At 47.5% G+C, this 19,632-nt stretch overlaps 1 protein-coding gene across 1 annotated transcript in view; it reads right to left on the reverse strand.

Annotated features, from left to right (window-relative positions):
- SLC23A2 (solute carrier family 23 member 2) overlaps window positions 1-19,632 on the reverse strand; it is a 73,908-nt gene that overhangs the window by 7,514 nt on the left and 46,762 nt on the right. Inside the window, exons 8-13 of the mRNA XM_081833190.1 lie at window positions 14,549-14,669; window positions 13,887-14,043; window positions 9,880-10,027; window positions 8,619-8,724; window positions 2,765-2,894; window positions 1,968-2,105 (exon numbers count right to left, since the gene is read on the reverse strand). Of these exons, the coding sequence (XP_081689316.1) occupies window positions 1,968-2,105; window positions 2,765-2,894; window positions 8,619-8,724; window positions 9,880-10,027; window positions 13,887-14,043; window positions 14,549-14,669 (800 nt within the window). The remainder of the gene's footprint in view (window positions 1-1,967; window positions 2,106-2,764; window positions 2,895-8,618; window positions 8,725-9,879; window positions 10,028-13,886; window positions 14,044-14,548; window positions 14,670-19,632) is intronic.

A 19,632-nucleotide genomic window follows, 5' to 3' on the forward strand; every position in this document is an offset into this window, starting at 1 on the left:
TGGCTTTCACGCTCATTCACAGAGCAGCACAAACTTTGGGTCACCCAACATGTGTGATCCCAGCGGAGATTAAACAAGGTAACGCTCTGCCTTCTTGTCTCAGCTCTCATACCTCATCTCAAGTGTGCTTGCAGCAGTCTGTTTGATAGCACTTCCTCCCCATTTCTGTGGTTTGGGTTGGGGATTTCGTTGTTTACGATGGCCCCCGACTGCTGTATACTGTTCCTAAGAGCAGGTCTCCCTGAGGCTGTGCCATGCTGTGTTAGAGGGGTTACCCTGCTGTTGGCTGCTGTCGCCCTAGAAGGGGTGGGTCAGGATTTGCTAACTCCATGCTCACAGTGACTTTCCCGGACACGGCTAGCTGAGTGAGGACGGACCGCACTGGTATACCATTGTTCACAGCTGTGCTGTTCACAACTGTCAGAGGGGAGGAACAGCCCAGTGTCCATAGATTACAGTGTGTGTGTATATATATACACACACAATGGAATATTAGTAGTCATGAAAAGGAATATTTTTACATAAATTTCAAAAACATTATGCTAAGTGAAAGAAGCCAGACATCACGTATTGTATTATTCCATATATGTGAAATATCCAGAATAGGTAAATCCACAGAAACAGAAAGCAAACTGGTGGTTGCCAGGGACTGGGAGAAGGGGGATAATAGGGATTAACTGCTTAATGGGTGTGGAATTTTATTTTGGGGTGAGGAGATGGTTTTGGAAACTAAATACAGATGGTGGTTACATGACATCGGAAATGTACTAAGATGGCACTGAACCGTTCACTTTAAAATAGTTAATTTAGGGGCGCCTGGGTGGCTCAGTCATTAAGCGTCTGCCTTCGGCTCAGGTCATGATCCCAGCGTCCTGGGATCAAGCCCCGCATCGGGCTCCCTGCTCCGCGGGAAGCCTGCTTCTCCCTCTCCTACTCCCCCTGCTTGTGTTCCCTCTCTCGCTACGTCTCTCTCTGTCAAATAAATAAATAAAATCTTTAAAAATAAAAAAATAAAATAAATAAATAAAATAGTTAATTTAATGTTATATAAATTTTACCTCAAAAAATATATATATAAAACGGTCCCCAATTCTGCATAAAATGTCAACAGCAATCGTTCCCCCTTGGGGGCACCTGGGTGGCTCAGTCGACTGAGCGTCCGACTCTTGATTTCTGCTCAGGTCATGATCTCAAGGTCGTGAGACTGAGCCCTATATCAGGCTCCCCGCTGGGCGCGGAGTCTGCCTGAGATTCTCTTTCTCTCCCTCGCCCGTTGCCCCTCCCCTCCTCTAAAAAACATGGTTCCCTTTTGTTCATTTTTCATGACTCAGGTTATTAAAATAAAAAGGTGTTAAAAAGGTTAATCTTGGGGCGGCTAGGTGGCTCAGTCAGTTAAGCGTCCGCCTTCGGTTTAGGTCATGATCTCAGGGTCCTGGGATCGAGCCCCGCATTGGGCTCCCTGCTCTGCAGGAAGCCTGCTTCTCCCTCTGCCCCTCACCCTGCTTGTGTTCCCTCTCACTGTCTCTCTCTGCCAATTAAATAAATGAATAAAATCTTTTAAAAAAAAAAGGTTAATCTTGAATTCAAAGTAGTTATAATCCCAGTAGAAAGACATGTATTTGAAAGTCTATGAAGCGGAGTTTTAAGAAATTATACATTTTCATAAAGCATTAGTCTGACAAATCAAAAGGTTTTACAAAGGCATTCTCCCAAAAGACAGAGTCCCAGTCAATAAAGACCTTAACGTGGACATGAGTCACGTGCACACGCCAGTTCATGCCAGATATGCCGGGGGGGGGGCTTCCAGATCAGCGGCGGCAGAGCAAGGCTTGAATGAAATACATGGACGAATATCTGAGGAGACAACTCCTGAAGTTCCAAAGCCCTCTCTGACTGGGGATGGGCTGTCTGTGAACCAGCGGCTGGGGTTCCAACTACCCCCAAGATTCGAGGCCAGTTCTCCTTACCTGTGACGAGAGGGTTCTGTCTGAGGTAACTTGGAAGGACGAGCCCAAAGAAGATTGAAAATCCAAGCACAAAGAGGTTCCGGGAAGAATTTAAGTCGATGAACTGCAGGTTGGAGAGCCCAACAGCTGTGATCATTCCTGGAGAGAAACAGCAGACGGCAATTTGCACTGAGCTCACCTACAGATGGGTGACGGGCCATGCACAGCCTCCCCACATCGTCCCTTCTCTGTCCCACCAGAAACCAGCTGGGACACAGAACAGTGACAGGACAGGGTTGAAATGGGACCACCTGCCTCTCTGATCCAAATGACTCTTGGCCTAAGCACCATCTGGACTGACACAGGGACACAAACATCACATGACACTTTCTTTAGACCAAGCAGAAAACTAAGGACATCAGTTGCCCCCTGAGAACCTCTCTGCAAACATTTTGATTAAACTGGGAAACCCACCGGAAGATCTGGGCCCTGACCACAACTGGATGGCACATAAATCATGTCAAATCCCGTGGTAAAAATGGTCAGTTTTAAATGGCCACTAGGGGAGAATTTAAATCGATGAGATAAACCAATTAAAGATTATGGTCATCTTATTTTTTCTAGCACAAGTATGCTACATTTGGTTCTACCTTTAACATAAATTCAACTCAGAGATGGATGAAGACTTTTATGTTTTCAAGGTGTATCACTTTGGATTTTTAAACAGAAATGTATTATTACCTTCCATCTCATGGAAGGGATTCGTTAGCAAACGTGAAGAGGAGAGAGGTCAGGCTACCAAGGAAATGGGATTTTACCGAAGAGAGTACAGAAGAGGGCGCCGAGCACCGGATCCGGGAGGGAGGCGAAGAGGGCACTAAACTTGCCGATCATGCCCAGCGCCAGCATGAGGGCCGCGCCATACTGGATCACCCGGCGACTGCCGACCTGGGGACATACCAGAAGCCAGACAGCACTCAGCGCCAGTTCTGCACCCATTCTCATCCAGTGCCCCCCCACCCCGGGGGCAAATGTGACAAAAGCCCGAGACAACCCCTAGATTATTCTTCAAACTTATAGTTGAGAGGTCTTGTCAGATAATGAGGATTGATCTCAGGGCACAACTACTATAAAGACACCCAGAGTGAAGAGATTCCCTCTCCTCTTTCTCATCCTGTCCCCCCGTCCCTTCCCCCACCCCACCTCCCTGGGAGGAAGGCAGCACCAGGGCTCGGCCTCTGCTTCTTGGCGCCCTGGGTGATGTCACTTTGGGCATGGCCCTGCTCCAGCTCTGTCCCGGGTTTCGAATGCCCTTACAGTCAGTGGCTGGGATGACCTTCTAACGTCAAATGCAAAAACCCCACTTCATCCTGCTTTTCTCTTCTGGGCTCTTGGAATCACCCTTTACCAAGTTAACCCACCCCAAAGCTGATTCACCTTCGTCTCCATCTTCCCCACACCCTGAATCAGACAAGAGTCCCAGATACTTCTGGAATCCCCTCTCCTCAGGGTGTCTGGCCCGTGAGAGGTGGCACAGCCAAAAGGGCAAGGGGTGTGGATTCTCAGCGCCCCCTGCCTGGTGTGTACCCCACTCCACTCTAACCACGTGACCAGGACAAGTCACTTGGCCTCCCTGGGTGGCGGGATCCTTGCTTTTATAAAGATAAACCACGAGGTTTTGCTTTAGGGGTTAAATGAGACAAGATGTAAAATGGTGTTAACACTGCCTGGCCAGCATGAGGCTATAATGACAGCCTCCCACCTGGGCTTGCTGACTCTGGCCTTTCCTCTGCCTCCCTGTCCTCTCCATTGTGGCAGAGTGACCTTTCAAACACTGTGATTTGGGAGGTCGGTGCCCTTCTGCCCCCCTTAAATCCTCTGGTGCTCATGAAATAAAACCCCTTCTCAGGCATCCCTAGGCCTGTCTACCCAGAACACTCTCACATCCTCCCTTCTGGCTGGTTCCAGACACATCCTTCGAAACACTACCCAAATGCTACCTCCTCTTAAAAAAACGTCTCCCTTGATGTCAAGGCTCTGCTCTCCCACACTGGGCTTCTGCAGAACCATTATAATATTTTCCACGTGGTCTCATCTTTATCTGTTCAACCTGATCTCTGCCTTCTAGAAACTTCGAACCTAGCCTGCTGTCCCCCAGGCAGTGGGATGTGGAGCGGGCACTAGGCTCAAGGATCCTGCACTGTTGGCCCTTGCTGTATGCTGCCTCTTCCAGGAAAGTACCCCGAGGACACAAGCTGAGTAAAAGAGGTTCCCGAAGCGCCTGGGGAGTGTCTATACGGCTTCAAGTGTGATTCCGGTGAGAAGACAGCTACTTAAATTTAAGTAAAAGGAAATGAAACATAAGCGCTAGTCCCCCAGTCAGCCGCACCAGGCACTAGTTCAAGTGCTCTGGGGCACATGTGGGTGGCCGCTGCACAGAGGAGCGGCGCAGGCGAATGCAGGCTGTGCCCGCCACGGCACAGGGCTTCCGCTGCCTGGTGCTGGGCTAGGCCTTCCAACAGCGTCTCACGGGACCCAAACGCCAATCGGTTAAGAATCAGAGAAGACTCTTACTGAGCCAACGAAGGGATGGCTGTCCGGCTCGAATCTGGCCCAGCTGACCCTAGAGGCCAGGCTCTGCTGCTATGATCTACCCCGCCCCCCGCCCACACATGATCAAGTGCAGGGGAGCAGCGAAAAAGGGCACGCAAACTGGAGAATTAAGCAAAAATGACTTCTACTGGGCTGCATTACATGATAAGGAAGCCTGCCATTTTCAGCAAACATTTTTGGGAACCTACTACATACATGACTAGCACTTATTAGACAGGAGGGGGAGGGGAATACAGAGATGAGTAAGCCACAAACTTATGATCAAATCACTGTACTGCTGCAATTGTCACGGCGTGTGGGCACCCAGCACGGAGGAGCAGCTCTAAAGAGCTGCAGAGGGCTCCCTAGAGATGGTCTGGAGGGATGAGTAAGAGCTCCCTGGAGGAAAAGCATCCAGGCTGTGCAAAGCCCACCTCCCAGCAGATCAGATGTGCCAGGGGGAGGGGGAGGCTGGCCCCAGGGACGCTTGAAACAATAAATCAAATATGAAGATTATGCATGGAAGGCTGATCTGCCTTAGATGCTCAAAACAAACAAGAAGCAACTCAGTGACTATCAATCGAGTGCCTATTATACACTTCTGTTTGCAACATCAGAAACACAGGCCTAATCCCTGTCCCCCCAGTGCTTACACGGAGCCTTTGCCTCTCCTCTCCTGCTGTCCACTCCCTGGAATCTCTTCCCTAGCTCTGTTCTGACCTCCTTCTTGAACTCTGACTTTACCTCCAGGGCCATCAAAACGCTGACACCTCATTTCTGACTTTCCAAAGTCTTCAACAGTGTGGAATGCAGCAGAGGAGAAATGGCCTTCCTCTGAAGAGACTGCACTGTCAGGGCAGGTGGGGTTTATTCAGTCCCTGGAAATAAACTTAGGGCTAAATATGAAGCAGGGACGCTACCTACTGCTTACTGTGTACCTACATGCCCGACTCTGCTAAATGTATTACATCAGTTTACTAATTCCAATGCCTGGCAAGCTGTCTATATATAGGCAAGGGCATGGAGACTCAGGGAGGTGATGTAATCTGTCCACAGTCACACTGGGACAAAGTGATGGCACCAGAGCTGGAATGCCATACAGCCACCTCCCCACCCCATCATGCCACCCCTTTCTGCAGGACAGACATTGGAACACACTCAGAAGAGAAGACCTGCACAAGGAATCCCACCTGACAACTTCTGAGCACACAACAGGCTCGCTGGCAGCCTCATCTCCTGATCAAACAGTTGAGAATCTCCACGTACAGAGAACGTCACAACTGGACAAAGGGTAACAAGTATCACAGTTGCCAGGACATGGAGGCAGATCCTTGGGAAGAGCAGAGATTACCTTCTTTCCATAAGCCCTGGAAGTCTGACACAATGGCCCGGACCAGTGCTGTCCACAGAACTTTTTACAAGGATGGAAATGTCCTGTATCTGTGCTGCCCATCGACAGCCACTAGCCATATATGTGACCACTGAGCCCTTAAAATGTGGCTAGTGTGATTAAGGAACTTAATTTTTCATTTTAATTAACTTAAAAGAGCCACATGCAGCTACTATCAAATTGGATGGCACAGATCCAGGTCTAGAACTGTCAGATTTCAGAGCTGACAGTTCTACTCAGACAAGTGATTTGTCCCGAGTCCTTCCACTGGATGAGGGGCAGAATACAGCCTCCAACTCGTGCCTCCTTCGTCCTGGACAGAGTCCTTCCAGTGGCCGAATGGCTGGGTCAAAAAGAAATTTCTGCTGCAAGTCCCACTTCCCACCCCAAGGCAGCTATGTAGATGGCTCAATTATCCCCCCTGTGAGTCAGGGCAATGAAAACCAATTCCAGGCCCCTGAATGCATGCCGCCTTCGCCTGGAGATAGTAATCCAAAGGGGTTCAGAGGAAAGATCAATTAGCTCATTAGAAAGTGCTGGCAGGATGCCTTTTCAGAATAAACTGGCACTGTTCAAATTGCAATAAAGATAACTATTCCCCAAACCACCTCAGTGGCATTTCAGAATGGAACCTCCATGAACAACACCCCCTACTCCCTACAGTGACCCTGGTTACGTTACGTGATGTGATGATCAGCCTTAAAGGGGTGCAGAATGGGAGCTGGCTTGTTAAACTGGGTTGCCCTAAGTCCCTCCATCTACAAGAATTTTACTAGTATGGTGTTTTGGATTCGTTCTAGGTCTGTCCACAGGGTCAAGGCAGCAAACTGGCTAAAGAGAAGCATGGCCCTTAGCTCTGTGTGCTCAGCAGTGGCCTCTCCCTCCTTCGGGTAGGGAGGGAGTGCCAGGACACAGCAATGGCACTGGAGGACACACCCGACAAGGCTGTGTGCACACCAGACACTGGGCTCTGCGAAGGCCCCGCCAAATTCCAGGGAAATGAACGTGTAGAACCATGCTCCCTTCTCACCTGGACTCGCAGTCAGGATGAACCAAACAGTCTCTGGTTTCTTTTCGTCTGGTTATAGAATCTTGCAGGGAGCGGGGAAGCGGGGGTATTTCTAATCTTACAGAGGTCAGACAGCTCGAGAAGGCGGCAGCTCGCCCTTAGGTGGTCAGGACACAGGGCTCGGGTGAGGGAAACCCGTGGCGCATGCGGCCATCCCAGCTGGCGAGCAGGTTCTAACCGCGTCTGGCTGCCCAGCGTACAGCAGCCAGGGCGGAGGCACGTTCCAGCCATGCAGACAGTGCGCTCTGGCTAAGGCAACTGGGATCTAGAGTACAGTAATAAATGTGAAAGGCCTAGGAGCAGGTTCCTTACAGAACCTGTGGGGTGGGGCAGCCCCAGGTCACAGGTCAGTTTGGAGAAGGGTGCAGAGGCCTGTGGGGAGGACTCCAGACCCAGACCCTGCTCAACCAGGGGGACTCGCTGTGGCCTGTCAAATCCACTAACTCCGCGCCGTTTCATCTGAAAGAGAAGGTCTCTGCTGCTTTGGTTGGAAAACCACATTAATTCTTTACTGTAAGATAGATGTTTTCCTGTAAGGAGGGGGATCATCTCATATCTAGAACTAGTCCCGTCTCCTCCTCCTCCCCTGACCCCGAGGTCCACTCTCATCATAACAGCCAAAGTAAGCCTTAAAAAATACCCTGATGGAGGGGCGCCGGGTGGCTCAGTCAGTTAAGCGCCCGACTTGATTTCAGCTCAGGTCATGATCTCAGCGTTGTGGGATCAGGCCCCACGTTGGGCTCGGCACTGGGCACAGAGGTGGCTTAAGATTCTCGCTTTCCCTCTGCCCCGTCCCCCAACTTGCCCATATGTGTGCACAAGCACGCGCCCCCTCTTGCTCTCTAAAAAAACCCTCCAAAAACCAAAAAAGCCCCAAAACCCTGATGGAGCCACAGCCCAGGGGACGCCCTTCCTCTCTGTCTCTGGCAGCTTCTGGGGCCTGTGTGACCTGGTCCTCCATTACCTGGAGGATGTCATCTGCTCTTACCAACCCCCCACCCAACTCTGCTCCTGCCTCACCGGCCTCCTTGCTGATGGGCAGCCTGCGGTCCTGCTCTCATGACAGGGCTTCACGATGGCTCTGTCCTCGGCCTGAACGCCCTTCCCCAGGGGGCCTACATGGCTCCCTCCACCTGCCCTGTTCAGTTCCTTGCTCAAGGTCATCTTCTCGGTGAGGCTTAGCCTGACCCTATTTCACACTTACCAACCCTCACTCCTAATACCCACTCCTGCCCTGTATTTTTCTTATACTTACTATGCTTACTGTCTATGGTTTGTCTTCCTCTGTCTAGAATGTAAACGCCGACAGCGGGAATTTTGTTTTATTCACTGTGGAATCCCAAGTGCCTAGAACAGTAGCCTGGCACAGAGTTGGTGCTTTTAAGTATTTGTAGAATGCCTACGAAGTAGTGACAGCACTGAGTGCCTGGCTACCCAGGCAGCCAAGGGAAGGAGACCTCCATCAGCATTCCAGAAACCCATCAATGAGAAAAAGGAGATTGGGGGGGGCGGTGACCTCAGAACTGGAAGCCTTCCTTTTAGAATTCACGGTGATTAGACCAATCAATGAAATGGATCAACACTTAGAAGCCCAACCATTTAATTAGAAAAATAGCTGTACCTTAGTAATTCCCAAAACGCCAATGTTGGGACTGGATGAAGTAGAGCCATTCCCAGTACCAAATATGCCATCGAGAACACAGGAGAGACCCTCCACGAAAATCCCCCTAAAATGTAAAGGAATGGGGGAAAGAGAAACATTCATTCAATGGGGGAAATGAGTGAAATATGCTCTAAGTGGCTGCACCCCAAAGGCGGCGTGCACGGCCGGGGAGCCTCCACACTCCTGGGAAGGTTAGAAGTGCGGTCTCGGGCCCCACCCCAGACCTGCTGAAGTAGAACCTGCATTTTAAAAGGATCCCCCATGCTCATTCAACTGTGAGAAGCACTTCTGGGAACCACACATTAGACACAGGTGTTTAAAAACCATTCCAAATTAAAGGCTTTTAGCCAGAAAACAGAGCCATTTGTTGGGATCTAAGACAAATATGGGCTGTCTGGCTGATCTGATTCCTTTACTATTAATAGTTTCATCAGGAAGGAAATGCTTTGTAATTTTGTCAACTTTGGAACTTTTTAAAAACAATCGATTTGTAAGTAACTCAATCATATGCAACATCCATTAGAGAAAGCTGTAAAAACCAGGAGTGTGAACACTAATAACAGAACCGAAGCAAGACATGCTAAGACACCAGACCACTGGATCTCATCACACACAATCCTTCCAGAAGGGCAGCAGCTGGCTGGGCAAGGGGAGGGGGGAGCTGAAGTGCGCTCTTCTCTGAGGCCTCCACAGGGTCCAATTCGCTCTCAGCGTCCAGAAACTGAACACCAGGTGTGTTGAGAAGATAAACCCCACCACCCGTAAGTCTCTAGATTCTGCAGACTTCACCTATTCCTGCTCTTCTTGTTTCTCTACATGTGAATTATAATTGTGAATAGAGGACACAGCATTTACCCCTAAGAACAGTAACGGAAAGAAGAAATCAAAGGGGACATCCATCCATGACCCCAAACCAAGCAAAGAAAGATGGCAGTGTCTCGCATCTGTTGTGGCGAGTTTAAGGTCTGGCATGGTCTCAGAGAGAGTGTCTTACATGGCTGTCGAGGCGGAAGGAAGGGCGGGAACTGCCCTCCATGCTACAATGAAGAAAATGAGAGCAAAATGGGGGCAGTGACTTGTCCCAAGACAGACAACCAATAAAGAGCCCTGATGCCTGGCTGCTTCCATGCTGAAACTCCTTTTCTTCTCCAACATTAACCAAAGAGCCAAGTGATGAGGCACTGGGCCCAAGAAGAACTCCATTTTCTGAGGAACATACCTGTTGATCGCATGGATGGGGGGCGGCGGGGCACAGGAGAGCCTTGCGCAGGCGTAATAGTCCCCAATGGACTCAATAATACTGGCGACCACCGCACTGAGCATGCCGATGACACCTGCCGCGGAGACGGTGGGCAGGCCCCACTGAACTACGGAAGGAAAACAGGTGAAAGCAATCAGGACAGCAAAGGACTCCACACGACACACTCAGATTCCAAGGCGAAGGGAAAATCTTTGTTTATTTTTAAGCGTCACTCATCAGTGCACTAGATGCCTGCGGACAGTTCCTGAGTCAGATGAACCAGGACTGGTCTGTTCTCTGTCTTTATTAAAAAGAGAGTGGTTAGAAGAGGAGGCTGCTTCCAAACCACGCTTGGTGTCTACTAAATTACAATTTAACACAGCCTACTGGGGTAAGAATTCCTGTTGGGATGGATATTTCTATGAAGGGGATTTTTTTTTTTTTTTTAAAGATTTTATTTATTTATTTGACAGAGAGATAGCGAGAGCAGGAACACAAGCAGGGGGAGTGGGAGAGCGAGAAGCAGGCTTCCTGCCGAGCAGGGAGCCCGATGTGGGACTCGATCCCAGGACCCTGGGATCATGACCTGAGCCGAAGGCAGACGCTTAACGACTGAGCCACCCAGGTGCCCTATGAAGAGGATTTTTAACCCTGCTATGCAAAGTATGGCACAAAACAATGGTGATCTTGCCCAGGTGGTGGCATTAAATGAAAATGCAGTGAAAAGTCACCAGCTAAATTAAAACCCCAGCAGTAAAGCATGGCACCAGATACAGACAGCCCTCTAATGTAAGATCAGCACTATTCTTTTTTTTTTTTTTAAAGTAAATCATGTTATGGAAAATTAAATAGTTTCCTTTAGGAAAGCAAAGCGAAGTCCCCAGGTCACTTTATCTTGAATATCTGGATTGCCACACAAGCCACATTGAGGGACCCGGATTTGGGAAGAGGAAGAGGACAGGAAGTAAGGTGTGCAGACAAGCCTGGGATGTGTGCGAGGGCAGGACTGCTCCCGCCTGGGAGCAGACAGGGCCGTGCTTAGTCAACATGGCATTTCCCGGTGGGTTTGGAGCACACTTTTCTCATGCCCATAATTTCTTTATCCAGCAACATTTTGTATTTTTTAAGCAATCTTTTATATGGTTACCTTGTTACTGACAGAGCATTGTGGTTTCATTTTAGTGTCTTGATTTGTGGGGGGGAATACTTATTTTGCCATTTATTGTTTCTTCAGAAATTGCCTTTTATTTCTTAGTCTCTTTACGCTGCTTTTTCTTTTTCCCTTTTGCCTGCAGCCCTCAACTTTGATTTTTTAAAATTTTTATTCCATCTATTTCAACATTTTAAATCGTACTCTTCTAAATTTTTGATCCCTCTTCCTTCAGATCATTTCTATACAGTAGACCCTTGAACAACACAGGTTTGAACTGCACTGATCCACCTACTTGCAGGTTTTTTCCAATAAATGCAGTACAATAGTATAAATATATTTTCTCTTATGATTTTCTTAGGAGCATTTTATTTTCTCTAGCTTATTTTTTTTCCTAAGGATACAGTATATAAAACATGTAACATACAAAATGTGTTAATTAGCTGTTGACTTTATTAGTAAGACTCTTAGTAGTTAAGTTTTGGGGAAGAAAGTTATATGCAGATTTTTGATGGTGGGGGTGGGGTACACCAACCTCCCCCGCCCCCACTTGTTCAAGAGTCAACTACATGTGTGCGTATGTCCGTATAAATCTTGTTGGCTTCCAGCCTTCTGTCTGAACTGTTATTTAACCCCCTTTAACTAAAACGCCTAATTTATGTTGTTACTTTAAAAGAGTTTCTCAACCTCAGCACTATTGACATTTTGGGCCCCCAAACTGTATTTTAAACAATTTTTCTCACACTAAAGACTAAGGACCTCTGCTGTAGATATCTGGAAACCTGTCTCCAGATTAAGCCAAACTGTCAGAGGGTGTGCCCTCTTGCTCTCTGGGGTGGCCTTCTGCCCCCGGAGCGGTGGCCCCAGAGCAGCTCGAGGCAGTGAAGGGCTATGGTGAGGAGGAGCCCGACAGCATGCGCTGCCATCCTGGGGCCAGGTGCCCAGTCCACTTGGCCATGGCCCCTCATGCACGGGCCGGGGGTAGGGGGGACCCCGGGGACATCTCTTTGGTGTCTCAGCACATGCACAGCTGTTCTTCCCGAAGAGCCCACCCTGTGTTCCTCGTTTGTGCTCATCTTGGGACCGGCCTACACCACAGAGAAGACCTCCCAGCATGTGCTCTTCCCTTTTTTTTTTTTTTTTTTAAAGATTTTATTTATTTGACAGAGAGAGACACAGCGAAAGAGAGAATACAGCAGGGGGAGTGGGAGAGGGAGAAGCAGGCCTCCCGCAGAGCAGGGAGCCTGACGCGGGGCCTCGATCCCAGGACCCTGGACCACGACCCAAGCCGAAGGCAGACGCCCAACAACTGAGGCACCCAGGAGCCCCAGGTTGCAGATATATTTTAAAAAATCTTTCACAAGGGGTGCCTGGGTGGCTCAGTTGATTAAGCATCTGCCTTTGGCCCAGGCCATGGTCCGGGGGTCCTGGGATCAAGCCCCGCGTCAGGCTCCCCGCTCATTGGGGAGTCCGCTTCTCCCTCTCCCTCTCCCTCTGCCCCTCCTCCTTGCTTGTGCTCTCACTCTAAGAAATAAACAAAATCTTTAAAAAAAATCCTTCAGCAAACTATACTTTTTATTAGTCAAAAAGAAATGCTTTTTTCTTTGCCCCCCCTTTAATGCTTTTCATTTTGGATTTATTCTATTTAGCCAGAAGTTAACAAAGCCACATGCACTTTTGTTAGCATCTGCCTGGTATACCTTTGTCTATTTCTTTATAATCAGTGATAATTTAGATTTCCAGCATGTGTTCTTCCTACCGGCTTCCCACACCTCCCTCCTGACTACCTGACCAACAGGTTTCATCTCATTTTATCTCGGATTATATGTCTGTTTATAAACCATGCATTTATTCTTTTTTGGGAAAAGGGACAGGTGTACATAAATATATAGTTAGATCATATGATCTGATGAGATTATTGTTTTAAAAAGAATAAACGTTTTTAAGTCTAAACCTGTCAACGATAGAAGGAACTGCCAACATCACTGTCATTTAACATGCTCAGAACAGTTTTCTTAAAACCAACCTTACTATTCTTGGCTTTTCCTGCTTTTTCTCCTTATCATCATAAAATGTCAAGATGTGGCTACTGAGCAGGGGAATAAATCAGCAGAACTTGACTAAGGTCAGGTTTCGGTTCTAATTAAAAGGCCCAAGTGCCGGGAAGAGTCTTTACAACAGAAAAACCAAGCATTAATAACCACCAGATTCACACAAGTCACTTTTGGGGCTGGGGCCTAGAAAGTATTATGTGTGAATCCAAGTGATAACCTCAGCTTGGGACTGCACCTTCCACCCCACACACCTTGCCAAGAGTTACCCAACACTTAAATTATAACTTAAGAGCCATCTTCCACCTATTGGTGAGTATCCCTTTACTTCTGACAGCTGTGACCAAATAAAAAACAAAGATTATAGCTACCCATTAAAAGATTACACAAATCTCATCATGCTTGAGCAGTCGGCTTGCTAATCTTCAGGCCTCTCCTACTCAAGTGTGCTCTGTGTGGGCGGCTTAGGTACCATGCAGCTCTATACTTGCTTTCTTCAGCCCTGGCAAGAGACCCCTTGTCCAGAATTTCATCCCAGTGGAACCAAAAGAACTAGTTCATCTGGGAAGGAAGCTGGCGAGTCTCTGAGCACTGGTGTCAGTCCTCTGGGGACAGGGCCTCCCCCTGTCTGCTCTCAAATCCTCTGAATGGTTAAGACTTTCAAGGGACATTCTAGGACAAAGAAAGCTTTTCAAGCTGCAGAGCCTTCTGCTGCCTTCCAGCTCCTCTAAGGGGGGCTCTTTTGAGCTCCTGATCCCTCTCCCTCTGGCCGCCAGGGTACTTACATGGGTACGGGACCTTAAACCACGGGGCTACCAGAAGCACGCCCTGCCTGGCGTCCGTCCGAGCATAGAAGCCATACTTTGTGCTGTCGGGAGGGAAGACGTCAGTCACTGTGAAGATGAAGCACAGCAGCCAGGACACAAGGATGGCCAGGATGATCTAAAGTGGTCAAAGGGAAAAGCTCCATGAGGCCAACCAAGGTGGTGGACGCTGGCAAAACACACATACATCTTCCTATGGCCTGAATATCATACCACAGGACCTCCACCATTGTTGGTACTTTGCAGAAAAAAACACATTACAGGCCTGCTGAGAGCCTACTCCTGGATGGAATCACATTTAGAGAGAGCAGTTTTATGCAGGTAAAGCTATTTCAACTCCCAGCCTGGCTAGAAAATAAGAATAATGGACAATGTACTTGCAGAGGCCATGGGAACACAGATCTCCCTCTGTCTCAAGAACAGTGCCCTTCTTCACACTCCTGAGAGGATTTCAGAATCAGAACCTTCTGCCGCTGGTAAACCTTAAGCCCATGACAATTTCGTGGTCATTAGTACCCTGATGTTAACACCCCAACCTAGTTCCCCCAGGAAGACCTGCCTAAAACTTCCTTTCACATAAACAAAGGCAATATTGTCAGAAAAAAACAGAAGTGACTACTCACAGGGAACATTTTGAAAAGCTGTAACTTGTATGCAGTCCATCCTTTCTTGGATTTGTAAATTGGAAGAGGAAATTTAACATTTCTGGCATACTGCGAAAACAGTAATACTAGGAAAATTGTCCTGATGAGAGAGAGGGAGAAAAACTAGGTTAAAGGCTGTGTTTTAAAATAATACTCAAAGCTTCAACAGCAAAACTGACCATATATATTCCATTCATTTCTCTAGAAAGCTCCTAGTCCTATTAACTGTTTTTTGGGGGGTGCCTGGGTGGCTCAGTCATTAAGCATCTGCCTTCGGCTCAGGTCATGATCCCAGGGTCCCGGGATTGAGCCCCACATCGGGCTCCCTGCTTAGAGGGAGGCCTGCTTCTCCCTCTCCCACTCCGCCTGCTTGTGTTCCCTCTCTGTCTCTGTCAAATAAACAAATAAAATCTTCAAAAAAAAAAAAAAAACACAAAACTGTTATTTGGGAAATCTTATCTTTTGGAAATGCCATTTTGGGAAAGATATTAGTTCTAGGCATATCTTGATACTAAATGAAACTGCCATATAAATGCTTTGGCTAAATTTTCCTTAACAGAATAAGAAAATCTGAAGAATGCACATACTCAGGAGAGATGCTCACACCACGTAAGGGAAAAAGATACCCATACAAGACAATGCACACTATAATCACAACTATGAATTAACTACAAAACAAGCACTTGCCACACGGGCATGTCCACGCACACACGCGTGCAGACAGGTAAGGAGGACAGGGTCCAAAATGCTCACAAGGATTGCTTACAGCTGGCAATATGTTTTGAGACTTTTCTGTATTTTGTGATTTATGTATCAAGAGCATAAATTGCTTCAAAAAGCAAAAAGCTTCAACATTTAAGGAGGCTACATACAGAATTCAGTATTAACAACATTCCTGGGAGGTTTGTGTGTGTCAGACACTATGTGAAGGCCGTCCTGCCCATCATCCCAGCCTTCTGCAGCAGTGGCTTCTATGACCACCCACGTCCCAGACAGACGAAGCCAGCAGTCCAAGATCATGCAGCCAGGGTTTGCAGGGCAGGCGGGAGGGCCAGGGGGTCTAACTCTACAGCCTGGGCTCTGAACTACTTTGCCACACTATCCTAAGAGCAGGGATGCTGGAGCTGGCTCAGAAGGCTCTCTACCTTGAGCCCCACACTCCAGACCCAGCTGCACTGAGGATCACAGGAGACAGCGACATCAGGTGACTCCCCTGCAGCAGGACCCGACACATCCTCATCCACCTGCTACCAAGTGTGGCCAGTGTGGGATGGCTTCCCATCGCTGACACAATGAAGGTCTGCAATGACGTGTTTCATCACCCACAGGGATGCACTCTCACTTACAACCCAAGGGAGAGCTGGCACAAGAGTGGGTTCTCAAAGCTCAGCTTAATTGTTCCTGGGCACAGCTCCAATTGCGGAGATGGAATTATCAGCTCCACTGACAGCCGGTCAAGTGCAACTTCACTGTCACATTCCTAATGAGGCATGCTGTCTATAGCCAGCTGGAGAACTGGCCCATGCCACTCCATCCTCTCCCCACCTATCCACCAAATGCTTTGCTCACCTGGTGATGGGAATCTCAGCCCAAACGCAAAAGTCATCGAACCAGTACCAGTTGGAGGTTGGAAATATACATGGTACCCAAGCTATTCTAATTCCCCCGGGGTGGTGAAGTTTAATAAAAAAAATGTTATGGTGGGACACCTGGGTGGCTCAGTCTGTTAAGCATCTGCCTTCGGCTCAGGTGATGATCCCAGGGTCCTGGGATCAAGTCCCGCATCGGGCTCCTTGCTCAGCGGGGAGTCTGCTTTTCCCTCTCCCTCTGCCTGCTGCTCCCCCTGCTTGTGCTCTCTCTTTCGCTGACAAATAAATAAAATCTTAAAAAAAAATGTTATGGGGGCACCTGGGTGGCTCAGTTGGTTAAGCGACTGCCTTCGACTCAGGTCATGATCCTGGAGTCCCGGGATCGAGTCCCGCATCGGGCTCCCTGCTCAACAGGGAGTTCTGCTTCTCCCCTGACCCTCATGATCTATCTCATTCTCTCTAATAAATAAATAAAATCTTAAAAAAAAAAAATGTTATGGTAATGACAGGTGCTAAAACTGGTTTACTTTAAATTTATTTTTTTTAAAGATTTTATTTATTTCACAGAGAGAGACATAGCGAGAGAGGGAACACAAGCGGGGGGGAGTGGGAGAGGGAGAAGCAGGCTTCCCACCAAGCAGGTAGCCCAATGAGAGGCTCAATCCCAGTACCTTGGGATCATGACCTGAGCTGAAGGCAGACGCTTAACGACTGAGCCACCCGGGTACCCCTGGTTTACTTTAAATTTAGATCAACATAAAATTTTCATGTTCCAAAAAAATGCTGATTTATTTCAAAGTGAACACTATGAGATCCCAAAAGGTCCTAAGTCTATTATCATCATTATTTCAGGCAACACCCACCTATCATCGCCTGCACTGTGGTGTTCACGTTTTAAAGCATGTTTACAAGGGGAGGCGGGGCACATAGAGAATTCCAGGAAGGACACCCAGATCTCAGGCCAAATCTGGCAGCACAAGTGAAGGAGTGGACTAGGCAGATGAACACTCCATTTTCCTGCCACTCTAAAACCCATCCCCTTCTAATTTATGTTTATCCTCAAACAGCCTGTGTGGCAGGTAGGGCAGGCAGTCCCATCACAGAGAGGTGGCAGGAGTAGAGGCTCAGGGCCGGGTGGGGGCACGGGGAGAGCTGTGCCCGAGCTCACACATCTAGGCCAAGCAGAGAAGGAGAAAAGATGAGCCAGCTCCAGGTCCTCAGGCCAGGGTTCTGTCCAACCACTGGCTTGCTGGCCTTCTACCTTACAAATATGCAAGCAATGCAATGCACACTAAAATATAGGAAAATTATAAAAGACAGATGAGCAAAAAGACAAAATCCTGAAGATCACTTATCATCCCAGCTGGGTAACAACCATGTAACATTCTGGCCTATAGATTCTGAACAGCTTCCATTCGCTGGATACTTACAGGGTGTCACCGGGTCCAGGGCACCGGGGTTAGAGAGGGACACGGGACTGCCTGAGGTTACCCTTGCCCTTGGAGCACAAACAGGTCATCATCTGACCCAAAATGGGATCAGACTTCACAGTGTATTTCCCAACTAGCTTGTAGCCCCTATTAATGCCACAACCTCTACAGATGGAACTCAGCAACAGCACCTTCGTGGCTGGCTACTGAGCATTCCACCTTATGGACATACCACATCTTGTCACACAGTTTCCATATGGTGTGACACTGGGGGCATAAACAACTGTGACAGATCAGCCCTCCCTGGCACCTGTCTACACATCTCCTTACGGCAGGTTCCCAGGACTAGAATGGATCTGCCAAATAGTAAATGCCTTATAAAGTTTTTTTTTTCTTATTAAAAAGCTTCTGATACAAACTGCCAAATATATAAAAGTTGGATGAGTTTACAATCCCACCCAGAGACCAAAAACATCCACTTGCTACTCACTGCAATACAGTCTTATACTTTTTTATTTTTTAAAGATTTATTTGAGAGAGAGAGACACAGAGAGCGAGAGCGAGCAGGGGGAGGGGCAGAGGGAGAGGGTCCCCACTGAGCAGGGAGCCCAACGGGGCTGGATCCCAGGACCCTGAGATCATGACCTGAGCCAAAATCAGGAGTCAGAGGCTTAACCGACTGAGCTATGCAGGCGCCCCATAGTCTTACACTTTTAAATCTCTACCAATTTCATCAATTTAAAAAACTATTGTCATTTATTTTAACATTCATTCCTTACACTACACTTAAGAGTATGTATTTCAGCATTGCTCACAAGAGCAAATATTTTAAACAACAAGCATGAGTATTCTACACTATTTCATACTATTTAGCATTGTGCAATTTTACAAAGAATGGAGTAGATCTAAACACACGGTCTTAGAGAGAAGAGCCCAAACAAACTGTTAGGGTGAAAAGCAGACAATCCTGGTAAAGCTACATACGTCACTGTGTTCATATTTATGTATACAGGGCAAATACTAACTTTTCACTAGTTAATTAAGACTTTTTTTTTTTGAAGGGTGGCAGTGAGTGGGAGGAACTATACTTTAGATTTCCCTGTTTAATTACTGTTAAACTTCAAATGACTGTAATTTTAATATATTTTGGGGATAGAGATGAAAAGAGACTTTGAGTATGTGGTGATGGTACATGGGGGTTCACTATTCTTTGAATAGGTTTGAGAATTGTACAAAAATAATCAAAATAATGTTTTTTCAAGAAAAACAGGTCCCATCTAGGACCTATGCTTGGAGTTGGAAATGTCACCCATTCATCCTCTCCCCTGAGAACCTGCCCCTAACTGTGCCTCTCTTGGTTGACTTAGGAACCCATGTCGGTACAGTCCGATCCACCACCACTACCCCCACTGCTAATAAAATCCCTGTGAAGAGGTGCCTGGGTGGTTCCATCAGTTAAGCGGCTGACTCTTGATTTTGGCTCAGGTCATGACCTCAGGGTCCTGGGATGGAGCCACATGTCGGGCTCCACACTCAGCGGGGAGTCTGCTTTGTGATTCTCTCTCTCTAAAATAAATCTTAAAAAAAAAAAATCCCTGTGCAGCATTGTGGTAACTGGGGAGGGTAACTCTTTTTACACACTAATTAGTTATTTTTACTCCCTTTATTTGGTTAAATGGCTGCTCATATGATATCCTTCATTCATTATTCCACGAAGACTCTCTCCTTTAGTTAGTGAAACTATAAATTAAGGACATTAGCCTTTTTTTTTTTTTTAAGATTTTATTTATTTATTTGAGAGAGAGAGAATGAGAGACAGCATGAGAGGGAGGAGGGTCAGAGGGAGAAGCAGACTCCCCGCCGAGCAGGGAGCCCGATGCGGGACTCGATCCCGGGACTCCAGGATCATGACCTGAGCTGAAGGCAGTCGCTTAACCGACTGAGCCACCCAGGCACCCCAGGACATTAGCCTTTTTAATGGAATTTGTTGTAAATACATCCCAGATTCATTTATAATTTAGTTTCAGTGGGTTTTTTTTTTTTT

This window comes from Leptonychotes weddellii, chromosome 10 (assembly GCF_054177405.1).
Source record: "Leptonychotes weddellii isolate Sample4059 chromosome 10, ASM5417740v2, whole genome shotgun sequence".
NCBI lineage: Eukaryota > Metazoa > Chordata > Mammalia > Carnivora > Phocidae > Leptonychotes > Leptonychotes weddellii.